Genomic DNA, 14869 nt, shown 5'->3' on the forward strand with positions numbered 1-14869 from the left:
AGGTTTTCTAACAATATGATGACATTGTTGATTTCAAAAGAGTGTCAGGATTCAGAAAACATGAAGAGCTCTTAAAATGGTTAATATACCCTACTATATTAGGTATAATGCAGACACAGGCATTTATTGCCTTCAATGGTGTAATAACAAAACTTAAAAATAGGTCCAAGAGTAACTAATTCAATGTATGTTGAAGATTCCTATTTGTTCAAATCCAGATACATGCTGGAGACATTTTTTGGGGCAAGAGTGGTATTTTGAGATCCATCTAGCTACTGACTATTCCAACTACCCACACAAAACCCTCTTTGTAGCTATATTTTCAGTCTAGACAGATTTGAATTTGAAACCTCACAGACACCACAACACTAGGATAAAGTGGGTTGATTGTATACATTGTATCATTCTGGCATTTTTGACACAGATTTTGTAAGAAAATAAAAAACAATTGTGTTCTACAGGGAAACATCCCTTGGCAGAGCAGCCATGTGTGAAGCCAAACCTTCAACAAAAGTTTGCTCTGGCTTCGAGACAGTCTAATAAAGGTCGGATGTAATGTCTTCTTCCTAGGGGACAGGCAGATGAACAAAGGTTGACCTATCATTCCAGTTTCCGTAGGTCAACAGTATGGATAGGGGACTCAATCAGAGAGTCATGGAGCTTTGCAGGGGCTCTGTAAGCCGTTCTAGACATTCAGAATCTCAGATGCTGATTTGTTTCTACTTTTTAGACTATTTTCTAGGGAATAAGTGAGAATTAGTTTTGGAATGTCGATGAACCATTCTGAATGATTTGAGACCATCTCCTAAATTTTAGGGAGAACTGGCACTTGACTGGTTGACCACCCAGAGGACCATGGAGCAGAGTGGGAACCCTTTTGAGCAGTTTCAGTTGATTATAGACAGTCTCCTACATTTTAAGGCAGGTCCCTAATTTTAAAGGAGAGCTCCCACTTGGCCCTCAGGACTCGGGCATCATCAATGATGTGCATTTTATGAATGGATCGAAAAATATTTAAGTATTTCCTAAGTTGGGAATTAAATAAATAATATTAAACTGAGTATTATATTCACTTTATATTATAATAACTTATAATAATGCCATGGGCCCATCTCCCTAGGTAATTTGGTAATGAGTTTTTTAATAAAGGGGGGCAGTGATGTAAATGAATAATATGCCTTGGTCTTTAATTTTTTGAGAAGCCATGGATTTTTATAAAATGTTAAAAATTAAAAATGTGAAAACCCTACAGATGGTCGATTTGCTTGGAGGAAGATTAAAAAGTTTGGGCCATCATTTCACAAATCTAGGTTTTTTTTTTTTGATTGCATATTGAGAAGAGCTATGTCATCAAGGTTTTTTCAGAAGATTGAAGCTTCAAGAACAAAAACTCTTGACATAGTCAGGCTGGACCACCCCCCCAGCTAGCCTATGGTTTGGCATTTTAGTGATATATCAATTGGTGAGAGCACAGTTGGACTCATTTGGTTCATTTTCTGAATAGAATATTGCAGACTAGACCAATTACAGTTCCATTGTGTTTTGTGGAAGTATTTCTAGCAGCCGTCCATTGCTATGAAAGCAACGTCCCATATAGAGGAAAAAAATATAGTTGCAGACCAGGGTTTGAACTGAATTCGAGTTCTGGTTCAGATTAGTGTAACGCCCCGCTCGGGAACCCAAGAGAAATAAACCTAACATGTTACAATGTTTACTGAACTATTTTTTTTTTTTTGAAGTTTAAACAACATCAAGATAACATTAATGCGGAAGCAATATGAACATACACAACAAATACACATTTGCAATTACAGATATAGTTTCAATTCCTCAAGAGTTCCTTTACGTTGAGTCACATTTAATGTTTTTAAATTAATTAGTTTAAGTTCCAAGTACAATGTCTCAAGATCATAAAGGAATAACAAATACATAATCGCATAAGCAAATGCATAAGCATAAACAATACAATGAAAGTACATCCAATCAATAACATCCACTGCACATGTCGCAGGGTATGTGAGAAAAGATACAATACATCAGAATACGTGATAACATATATACATCATCTGAAAAGAAGTCTCTGAGATAAGAAATAAGAATGATAAAGGTACATCTTCTGCAACGAACATCCAACAGCTGCCAATGTGAAGGTGGAACCCAAATGGTAAGAAGGCACTACCTCCCGACCGCGTGGTTACCTAGTCAGGCTTCCACTCCCACCGTGCAGGGAAGATAATGAACGATCCACATACGGTAAAACAAACATAAAACATTCCTAGGCAAGGTACCCCTAATAGCCAAAACTACCTCAAAGGTAACACATGCTACTCAAGAAGATAAAATAATCCAAAAGTAAGAACACTCAATCCAATACTGACACCACATAACCAAACATCATACACGAACCAAGTATAAACCAAATACCAAGATCATAAGATAAAGTCAACAAAAGACAGTCACCTCAAGTCAAAAGCCACACGTCAAAAGTACAACATCATGAATCACCAATCATCATCAATGAAAGTAAATAACCATAATAAATACATCTGACAATAGATACACCACCAACAATAAGTACACCACCAAAGATACACAAAATCTACTGAGGAGACTCAGACTACAGACTAGGGAGTGTCATCACATGGCTGCTTGAGTTACCCCGGACCCTCAAGCGTTGAGTTACCCTGGACTGGTTACTTTGAACCCCGGACCCTCAACATCACACATATGGAAACTAGAAAGCCCTCTCAAGAAGACGAGGCACTCTTCTCATTCCCATCCTTAGCCTATACAAGCACTCAAGGCATGGGTGGATCAAATCTCTAACTTATCTTTTTAGTGTGTTTCCCCCCCATAAATTTTAATTACTAGATTATCACTTATTACATAACTTGCATTAGGTTACCCTGGTACTGACCACTTTGGGTCCTGGACCCCTATGCAAGCCACTCCCAAGTCACGTACCTAGACAACCTCTCCTAAGCACATAAAAACACAGTTGTGTCCCATACTACAACATTCATAAAGATCAAACTCGGTTCCTTAACAGGCAACCTAATAACAAGATGGTTCTCCCATTCGAGTACACATAAAAGCTCCACAAATAAAACTCATAAATATAATCTCCAATATGAATGTCAAAACACATCATGACATCTAATCACATCAATAGTATAAAATAAATCTCACAAAACCTCTGGTGTACATCCTAGACTAGTCAAACTAGGTCAACCCCAAACTCCACAAGTAAAGACAATACATAGAAAACAATACAATTTCATAGTTTGGTTTGATTTGATAATACACAATAAAGTCAAACGTAAAGTTCAGTTTTGTGTTCAATGTACATTTCAAGTGTAGGAGATTTTTGATTTATTCCACCCAATAATTCATTCATTTATTCGACTTAAATATGTAAAATTACCATCATAATAAAAATCATTTCCTAGTAGAATAATCTAGAAATAATCGTTTTATTCCATTTAGGTTATAAAAAGAAAATAACAGTTCATAAAATAACCATAATTTTAATAAAATCAATATTATTAAATATGATAAATTAATAACTTCATTAATTAATTCTTATCGTTAATAGATCCTAATTAAATCAAATTTAATTAGATTAAATGAATAATTAATAAAATTATTTAAATTTTATTTAATCATAAAACATTTAAAAAAAAATTAAAAGTAAAATTATTAACAAATAATTATAAAATTGAATAACACAAAATGTTATTAATTTATAATATAATTTATTACCATTTAAATTAAATAAATTTTAAAATGTATTAAAATTTATAAAAAACGAAAAATATAAATCAAAAGACGTGTTTAAAGGCCCGCCGGCCTGGTACCTGCGACAGCAGGGTACCCTGCTGCGCACAGCAGCAGTACAACTGCTGCCTGCGGCAGCAGCGGTACCGGCTGCCACGGCCGTAATGCCGCAGCAGGTACGGGGGTAGGGGTGGGTAAAATTCGCCCCCCCCCCGTATTTAATAATAAATTTCTTTATTGTTATTTTATTTTTATTTTTAATGTACTTTTAAAAATTCATATGAATTATGTATTATTATATGTGAAATTTAAGAATTCTTTTATAAATTTATAATTTTTATTTTATTTACAATTTATGGAATACATTTCAATAATTCTATAATTATATATATAATATTTACATTATTACCCCGACAAGAAAACTAAGTCTGACCTATCAAATTTCAAATATCTAATTTTAAATCTTTCTTTTCCTTTAAACCCTACGTGATTTAATTAATTTCCTCTATGATTCTTCTGTATAATAAATGAGAAACTAATTTTAACCAATCAGATCTTGAAACAATCAAGATGATAAACATAATTTCAATCACCCAACAATCACGAAGCAAACAGATATTTCCAATTAAAATTGCATTCACAGGATTTCAAAACCCTACCTCGTACTGATGCTAAAACTCTAACAGCTGGACAAAGATTTCTACTGCAACAATATCCTTCAAGCTACGAAAAATTCCTTCTTTTCCAAACCCTTCCAGTTGCTCTCCAAAAACCTGTGTGTGCCTTGAAAACCTGTGTCTGAAAAACTCTCTCTTGAAAAATGAACCCTCCAATTTTGATAAGGAGTTCTCTTCCTACAATCGGGGCACTAATTGTGCGTTTACCCGAGAGGTCTCTTGATCTTCTCTCGTTAACTCTAAAATCAACCTTTATTTATCTTATCTTTCATATTTCCATGCACGTTAAATGGATTATTAAATCTCTTTATTTAATTTCCACTCAACTTCTATTTTAATCAATTTATAACTTATAAATCTCATGCGCACTTAATGCGATTAAATATATTTATTAATTTCACATGTTTAATCTTTTCAATTAATTTCTTTTATTTCCAACTCATGCATAATTCATGCGAACTATAATCTTTATGATAATTAAATATCGTTTAACTTTTAATTTCATTTTAGAAACTTAATTGATAAAATATTTATTAACTTAAATAACAATAATATTTAGCATTTATTTTAAAATGCACTCTAAATATATTATTATTAAATTAATAAATATAATCACGTTCTAAATTTAAACTTTAACTTTTATCTCCAATATTTAATTCTCTTATATTTAATTAATTCATTCGTGCACAATTAATTTCCTTTTAAAAATAAAATATTCTTTTATTATTCCTTCATGCACTTTAAGTGAATCATTAAATTACTTTATTTAACTTTCCACTTTATTTTACTTTAAATTAATTTATTAACTTTAATCTCATGCGCACTAATAAAATATCTTAATCAAGTTCACATATTTTATCTTTTAAATTAATCTCTTATATTTAAAACTCATTCATGCGAACTTAAATCTTTTCCATAAATTAATATCTTTTCCTTTTTAATATATTTTGAACGTTTAATTTGATAAATATTTATTAACTTAAATAACAATAATATTTAGCATTTATTTAAAAATGAACTCTAAATATATTATTATTAAATTAAATAAATATTATCATGTTCTAAATTTAATATTAAAACTTTTATCTTCCAATTCAATTCTTTATATTTAATTAATTTTTCAATTAATTAAATATAATTAAATATTCAAAAAGTCATAATAATTCTCCATTAAATTAAATTATTAATTTAATATATTAATTAGACTTAATTAATAGAAAACACATCAAACACTCACAAAACAACATACACACAAAAATACTCACGGGTTTTAAAAAGGGTAGACAGTCTGTTACGAGTCCTCCTTGCAGGACAAGTATTATAGGCTTATGGCTAGGATTGGACCTGATCATTATCTTCCCATTCTCACCATTTGAGTATTTGTAATAGGGCGCACTCATCCTGGCAATTCAGGGAAGTCGATGCCCGGTACCTACATCCTGCATAAAAGACGAGCATGTACATGTATATAATATATCTAAGCTAAACAGACAATGGCGGGGAGTGGTTCATCATGTAGATCCCGACTAGCAGGTGACTACGACTCCCTCCCCTAACCACATCAAACACGTTAGACAGAAAGATAAAATAAACACGCACACCATACACATGCAAGTATGGGGTAAGTATCGTAAAAATCACAAGTCTAACATCAAATGCGTACATATAATAATGCATCTCTATCAATACAACATAATCATCATTAAAGACATCATGTTAACATTTTTATAAAAGAAATCATATTTACTAACTAGGATCATTAAAATATCATTAACAACACATGAATGAAATCAACTAACCAACAATAACTGATACATTTGTGGTCAAAGTCATGAAATAATATCATAATATTACAAATCTAGTATCTCTAAAGCTAATCAAAGCATAAAATCAATCTAAAAGAATTTGACAATGATAACAGAAATGAGATCTAGGGGCAGGCACTACAATTAGCGACTGAGAGGCATGGATTTGAGTGCTACACATTCCATTAGCCGTACGTTCAGGACTTATTCTACATTTACCAGCTGTCCTTAGAATCTCATCCAGTAGCTGATGCCAGCATTAGAGGTACAAGTCAGCACCAAAAACATCAGAAATTTGTTGATTGCATCGGTAGAGGAGTTTGCACAGGGTTATCAGCATTGCTTGTAATTTCATTGTCCTATTAATTGTTCATGTACAGATCTGATCCATACAGCTGGAGTATGGGTATGTTGACTTCATTCTTGGAAGAATATAATTTAGATTTTGTTTGCTAATTTCTGAAGAATATAAATGATTCATTAGCATAAGCATTACGTAGTTTTTTATCAGGCTTAGTTAGTAGTTTATATTTTTGCAATCAGCATTAACAGAAAAAAGAATTAAAAATCAGAAAAGAAACAGAACACAAACAGAATCTAAATACCAAAAACAACAGAAATATTAGATTTTTCTTCATTCGCTGGACAAAGTGAAGAAAACCAGAGAAAGCCATCAGTTATTGCATTGAAATCCTATCAGGGATCTTTCATTAGGTCTTTGTACTAAATACAAAACAAGAATGCAAACAAAAAATAAGAGTTTTAGAAGAACAATCATATGCGATGTCTCACCTTCAACAAAAAATTTGCTCCAGCTACAAGACAGTCCATTTCATCTTCCTTGCTCAGAGTTACACCAAGCTTGTCTTTAAAGATATCTGCAAACTTATATGCTCCTCCCCCTGTGGCCTTTCCAATCAAATTTCTTTAAAAGTCAGTAATGAAATGTGAGCTAAAACACAACCAAAGAAAGACGATACTGCAAGCCTTTAAGACTAAATTAAAATTTGCATTTTAATATTCAGGTAAACCCTTTTTGCGACTCTATAGAATGTCGCCATTAGAAAAAGTAGATATTGGGGTGTAGCTCTATAGAAGAATGCTCCTACAGTAAGATCGATGTGATGTATAACTGTCATGATTCCATGAAATCATTTGCTATTGAGAAAATAAGGAAAACATATCCTCAGCATTAAAATGGCATTTATCCTCATACATAAAGGCAATATGAAATAGCAATATCTTTGAGCTAGCAATTAAGTTTAAAATGCACATGTCCACAAAACATCAACTCTCAATAGAGCAAGCAGTATCCTCCTTTTATTTTGGCTTAAGTAGATATATTGTATTGGTACAGAGGCCAAGCCAGGTAAAATACATGAGTCTTACATTTTTTTCTATGATGCCTGGTGTCATCACACAAAATATAGTTGCATTGATCTCTAAAGATAAGGTAGTACAAAGTTACATTCCATGTTTGCCAAAAGAAATGGTTATCATTAGCCAATAGGCTATTTTTTGGGAGAATCACTCCCAGGGATTGTTATGTCCCACACGGATGTTTGCTGACATTGGAAAAAATAAAAAAGCATAAACCATCAGACTCCCTTCCAAACTCCTGATTGAAGGTTCAAACCATTCTAAACTTATTTATCAAGCTCAAACCATGTGAAGTAAAGATTCACTAATGTGCATTAGGAAAAAAAAAGGACATGAGATTAACCGTAGGCAGTAATACGACACCAAGTGGGATGCCATTATTTCATTAAAAAAATTGAACCTATTTATCCACATTAGCTAGGACTTATTGGTGCAACTTAAAAAAGTAATTAATTTTATATCTTTTGTCGGGCTTCGAAAATTTGTCATTAGAAAAGTGAAAAAGAATGTACGATAGGAATCAGCCACTTTCCTTTCACATAGGTAAATAAAAATTGTTGGGGTTTGAAAACATTTTGTTGTTTTTTGGTTTCAATTTCTTCAATGCACCAAACTTCACCCGTGTATGGTTTTGTTTTCTGGTTTTGATTCCTTATGTATTCTAGTATGAAAATTGATAGATTTCTGGTTCAAGTAGGGTTCAAACCCGAGTGCTAAGATTTCAATTCATAGCTTTATGGTTTCCCTGGAACAGATATTGGTGTACATAAATTAAGATATTAATAAATTGATATTTCAAATATTATAAAAAAATATTTTGTTAAGGGCAATTTAGTATTTCTTTATTTTATTCTAAATGGAGAGTTGGAATGTAGGTTGCTCTAAAAAAGTTCCTTCATTTTATTTTGCTTCGCTTTAGTGTTTACTATGAATATGTATATGTTGTCGATAAAATGTATAGTGTAGCCGACGGGTAGAGTAGTATCCGAACGGGCGCATGACGCTTGAGTCACCCCTTCGGAAAGGTATATGTACACGTCCGAGATGGACTTTGGAATCATCAGTTGTAATCGATTGATCATTGTAGTCATTGTAATCGGATTGTAATCTGCAAGTGCATACATGAATAAAGTACCTGTTCTGAATTGAATCGCGTTATACATGTGTTAAACTTCTTACCCTATGCGGTAAACATTTGGCGTCGTTGCCAGACGTACCTGGAACGAAGGAATGATATGAAGATTAATGCCGAATTTGCCAAACAAAGATCGGAATAAGGTGAAAGATAAGAATGAACTAAGTAAAGCAAAAGAAATTTTAATTTTAACACAGCAAGCAGAGCGCCGACAGAGACTTCAGTAGATTGTCGAGGGGCACCGAAGGGGTGAAGAGGCACAGACGGAGGGAGTGCACTCACCGAATAGGCTGAGTGCTGAGGAATTGTTGGAAGAAACTCGACAACGCTTGAATTTGGTGGAGGAAACAAGGGAAGAATTCCTTAACCTGTATACACCGAGGGGAGAGTGTCTAAACGAAAGGGAAGCAACTCGCATGGCTCAAAGTGCCGAGGGAGCACTGTTAGCCGACTGGATGGTTTCGGCGGTATTTTGTAGCCAACGGTCAAGCGGTGTTTCTGTAGCCAACGGTCCGGCAGTGTTTCTGTATTCTGTAGCTGACGGTCCGGCGCTGTTTCTGTATTCTATAGCCGACGGTCCGGCGATGTTTCAGTATTCTGTAGCCGACGGTCCGGCGGTAAATAGTTTGTAACGGATAGAATAATTGTGGCCGACGAACTCCTTCGGGGAGGTTTGGCAATAGTATTTATATCTCGTCTGAGATCATTGTAAATCATCATTAATCTACTATTGCGAATATAATTATGCTATTCTGCTGTTATTTTCTGTATGTGTTGACTTCTTTACCTGTACGGTAAACATTTGTCCCCGACACCCATCGGAGGCCCCGCGGGCAGCACCTGCCGGAGGCCCCACAGGCAAGTCAGACCCCGTGGGCAACACCTACCGGAGGCCCCGCGAGCAACACCTGCCGGAGGTCCCGCGGGCAAGTCTACCCGTGGACAACACCAAATGAAGGCCCCGCGGGCAATAGCTTCCGCGAAGAAAATAAAGCCCCGCGGGCGACGGAGAAGAAATAAAGCTCCGCGGGCGTTTGAGAAGACGGAAAAGCTTCCGCTGAAGAAACGCCTGAAGCAAATGTGTCTCAGGGGACGCAATCATTGTCAGATTTGCAGGGTTCAGCTTTGGAAATTTTTAAGCAAATGCAGCAAGCAAGCGATCTCCAAGCCAACGGTAAATTCAGAGCCATGAAACAGGGTATGGAAATTCTTTGACGCACAGTTGGAAATTGGTTTTTGTCAAGCTCGAGCTTCACACAGGCAGATAAGGGTGTCTCAATTGAGGGGGTTGTCTCGTTTAGTTCTTCTTACAAAAGTGCACAGAAGATTATGAGTGGGTAGTGGCAGTCAGCGAAAATTTGATCACGAAGGAAGAGAGAGGAATTGAAACTAATGATCCGCGGGGAGAACAAGAAGGCCGCAGGCGATGCCAGGAAGGCCGCGGGTGAGGACAGAAAGGCCGTGGAGTAGGACGCGGGCGCCAGTCAGAGGTTCAGTACCTAAAAAAAAAAAAAAAACGTCGACAGAATCAAGTTGTTCAAAATGAGTGACAGATGATGCCAAAGGGAAGGGGACACATCCGTGGTTGCCAAAAAGAGTGCAGAATCGGCAGATAATGACAGAAATGGTGTGATCCGTGCATTTCTATGTGGGTTGCGAAGTGTTAATCTGGTCTTGGCGGCTGGGGCGCTGCCCCAGGACCTCGCGGGGGCGCTGCCCCTTAACCCCGCCGGGGGCGTTGCCCCCTAGACCCCCAGTCGTGGCGGATATCAGTCGTGGGAGTCTGACCAATTGAGAAGAGTTGAAGTTGCTGCAGGCATGGACTTTCTGTGTACCAGAGGCAGTGGGAGCAGGTGTTAGCTGTAAGGTTGTCTTGGTGGATGCGTAGAGAGCTCGGGAGGAGCTGATCATCCAGTTGGAGGCAGTGCAACGACACTTGGCTTAGGGTACCAAGGAATTGAAAACAGAGAAAGCAGCACAGGTGGCTATCAAGGTCAGCTTGAGGAGATAGTATTGTGTTAGCAGAGGCTATACATGTAACGGGATGAATGTGGAAGTGATGTGACTGAAGCAGATTTCTCTTGTTGTAGTCACTCTGTTAATGTATTCTATTTGTTAATTTGTCTCAGATATTTTGTCAGTCATCAAGAGACGACTTTTCTTTTGGGGGGGATGGTGTTAGCCGACTGGATGGTTTCGGCGGTATTTTGTAGCCAACGGTCCGGTGGTGTTTCTGTAGCCGACGGTCCGGCGGTGTTTTTGTATTCTGTAGCCGACGATCCGGCGGTGTTTCTGTATTCTATAGCCGACGGTCCAGCGGTGTTTCGGTATTCTGTAGCCGACGGTCCGGCGGTAAATAGTTTGTAACGGATAGAATAATTGTGGCTGACGGACTCCTTCGAGAAGGTTCGGCAGTAGTATTTATATCCCGTCTGAGATCATTGTAAATCATCATTAATCTACTATTGCGAATATAATTCTGCTATTCTACTGTTATTTTCTGTATGTGTTGACTTCTTTACCTGTACGGTAAACAAGCACGAGCATGGAGTGATCTCTTCGTTCCCGATACACCAGACGAACGGATACAGGCGGAGAATAGAACGTCACTTGAAGACTTCTCACCAGACAACGCAGTTGTTGGAAACAAGACTGTTGTCCAGAACAGCGCGGGAGCTCATAACAGCGCGGGTACACAAGTACCTCAGAATCAAAGAAAAGTAACGATGGCTGGCCCTAAAGAAAAGTTACCCAAGTTTCACGGTGATGGTTTAGCAGACCCTATCACACATTGTAAAACGTGTGAAACCATATGGACGGCAAATGGTGTGACGGATGAGGATGATTGGGTAAGACAATTTCCAGCGACCCTACGGGGTGTGGCAATAGATTGGCTTTCTGACACTAGTCCTCATAAACTTAATACATGGGAGAATGTTAAAAAAGAATTTATAGCAGAATTCAGATTACTTCGAGATGATAATGAAATAGTGGCAGAAATCTACAACACCAAACAAGGAAAGAATGAGACAGTCCGAACCTATGCCAGGCAACTGAAAGAATTGATTGGAAAGATGGAGAGTCAACCAACGGATGGGTTCAAAAAATGGTGGTTCATGGAGGGGCTACGCGAGCTCTTAAAAAGAAAATGAAGATTGTACCACCGGCATTGTACACCAATGCGTATACTCGTGCCATGGATTTGGAAAGAGAACAGAAGACGAGTAAGAAGAAGAAACATAAGTCCTCTGATTCGGATGATTCATCCTCGGAGAGTAGTAGTGATGAGGAATCGAACAAGAAGGTGAAAGCACTACAGAAAGACATGTTGCGGATGATGAAAGAATTCAAAAATTTGAAAAAGAATCTAGATATAGTAAAAGGAGAACTATGGTGTACAGATTGCAAGGAGGATGGCCATACGAAGGGTTCATGCCCGAAAAAGCAGTTTTGTGACATCTGCCAGGTGGCGGGGCATTCCCTAAAAGAGTGCTCGTTTAACTTGAAAACAAAAGGACACCAGCAGGTGTTACTAACGTAGGAAGCGTCGAACAATAGCAACAACACAGGCAATGATGCAACTTCAGGTGGATATCGAAATAACAATAGATGCAGAAGGGGTGGAAACAATAACAATAACAATGGAGGCTGGAGTAGAATACAATATGATGCAAGTGGACGGCCGATGATACAGTGTCGGGCATGTAATCTTTGGGGTCACTTCGCGAGGTACTGTACTATGAAGGAGACGCCGCAGCTACTGTGCAGATAGTGTGGTCCAAGGGACCATGAAGATTCAAAATGTCCAAAGCAAGGCGTAAATTTATTAAGTATTGAAACATGTGATGAGAATGTGTTGGCAATCATGCGGGAGCAGGCGAGGAAAGCAAAATATCCAAATGCGAAAGAGGAAAAGGAGAGGTTACAAAAAGCCCAAACAGAGATAGAAAAGCAGATGAGAGCGGAGAAGTTACAATTAAAAGACACTATTAAAATTCCGAAAAGAAATTTGGCGGAACAAAACATGGTGAAACAGATAATGCAAACGGAAGTGCCAATTAAATTAAATGATCTTCTTCTCACCATGCCACAGTTGCGTACGGCTATTATAAATATGACACCATCCCCAAGAGTGACAGAGGAAGCAAAGGATAGTAAGGAAACAACCACGGCAGCAGCAACAAACCCGATGGTACTAGCACTGACGACAGTAGACATCCAGCAGTGGTGGAGATGGGCATTTTGGGTACGGTGCTAACGGATACAATAGTAGATGGAGGATCGGGAGTGAATGTGATGTTGAAAGATATCTGGAAAAAACTTGGACAACCAACACTATGGCCACCCACCTTTCAGTTACTTACAACAGATCAACATGGGATAAAACCCTTGGGCACTCTGATGGCACAGCCTGTAACAATTGGGACACAACCATTTTTACTGGATTTTGTAGTCATTCCATTAAAGAGAAGAGGGTACGACGCCATCCTGGGACGGGGGTGGGAGGTGCAAGCTAAGGTAAAGCATGATTGGAAAAGTAACACCCTATCAATGGAGAAAGGAGGTAGGAGATTTATAATCGATTTGCATACACAGATGGTAGGAGAAGAAGCAATGTCATCAGACTCAGAAGGCGAAGGCGAGAATGACGACAAAGGGAAAAAAAGGATGGAACCAAATGATGAAGGGGTGCTGAGATTAGAAGGAGGGTCAACTGATGACAACCTAGATTCAGTAAACGGATTGCTACATTGGCAAATGGAAGACTATGAGGTCTTTCTGAGCTGCAATATTTTGAGTATCGAGGAAGGAAAAGAAGGCCATGAGTTTCCGAAGGAGTACAGTGAACTGAAGGAGGGAGAAGTGCAGGTGGATGAAACACCTACCCATACATTTAGTAAAGATAAACCAATAAAGTATGAAGAACCGACAGTGAAAACAATGAACTTGGGTGATGAGAAGAATCCGAAGAACATTCTTGTAGGAGATGATTGGAACCCAATATTGAAGGCGGCAGCTTGGACATATAAGGACTTAAAAGGAGTACCACCAGAACTGTGTCCATCGGATACCATTAATCGAAGGTGCGGTACTCGTACGGAAGCGGCCATACTGAAGGAATAAGAACTATGTAGCATGGGCCACAGAAGTTGCACAAAACAGGTGGAAGATATGGCGTCAGAAGTGTTTAAAATTAAACAGATTTCAACCTGGTTTGTTAGTACTAAAGTATACTGGACGAAATGAAATAAGGCCTGGAAAATTTAAAGTTAAATGGGTTGGACAGTACAAGATACGGGAAGTTGGGTATAACGGAGCAATTAAATTGTGGACACTGGACAGAAAAGAAATACTAGATGCCGTAAATGGATCAAAGTTGAAAATCTATAGAAAAAGAAAGGATCCTCTACCGACAAACAGCTGAACGAAGAAAAGATGTCTGTAAATAATGTATATATGTAGGAAGTGTATATTTTGAAGCGAAGTTAGGATAGTTTAATTTATTAAAACAAAAAAAAACAAAAAAAGTTTGTGCCAATAATAAGTCAGATGTGATAGTCAGAGAACAAGTGAGAAAGATGAAAATAAATTATGAGGTAGAACCGTACGGCCTCAAAAGAACCTTATTGGAAAAGATTTTAAAAATAAAAAATAAAAATAATAATAAACATGATAAAAAGCTAAGCAAGCAAAGTGAGGAAATAAGAACAACGAGTTTTGATGACCGTACGGCCCCCCCAGACGATTGTACGGCCTTATTGAATGACCGTGCAGCCTCAAACGGAGTTATATTGGAAATAATAATAAAGCGAGCTTAAAATTTGACATGACCGTACGGACCCAAGACTTATGTGATGGGAAAAAATGATAATGAAGTAGAAGACAGGACCGTACGGACCGATAATGAAGTAGAAGAAAGGACCGTATGGACTTGGAGAGCAGTGGAAACAAGCCGTACAGCCTTAAGAAGAGTTGAGAAGAAGTTTACATGACCGTACGGTCTCAAACAAGTAGAAGCAGATTTCGCCATACAGATTGTGGCCAGGAAGCAGGAGGAGCAAGCTGTACATAAAAGCTAAACAGGAAGCAGTACT

The 14869-nt window shown here is 37.5% G+C and overlaps 1 protein-coding gene across 2 annotated transcripts in view; it reads right to left on the reverse strand.

The window, feature by feature from the left end:
* Nucleotides 1-14869, reverse strand: part of LOC149578522 (pantothenate kinase 2-like) — a 252676-nt gene that overhangs the window by 165208 nt on the left and 72599 nt on the right. For both annotated transcript variants that reach the window (XM_089829604.1, XM_089829608.1), the window contains exon 4: nucleotides 7052-7168. In XM_089829604.1, the coding sequence (XP_089685730.1) occupies nucleotides 7052-7168 (117 nt within the window). The remainder of the gene's footprint in view (nucleotides 1-7051; nucleotides 7169-14869) is intronic.

The sequence above is a fragment of the Cupressus sempervirens genome, chromosome 1 (assembly GCF_028749045.1).
Source record: "Cupressus sempervirens isolate cs-2001-9-10 chromosome 1, ASM2874904v1, whole genome shotgun sequence".
Lineage (NCBI taxonomy): Eukaryota > Viridiplantae > Streptophyta > Pinopsida > Cupressales > Cupressaceae > Cupressus > Cupressus sempervirens.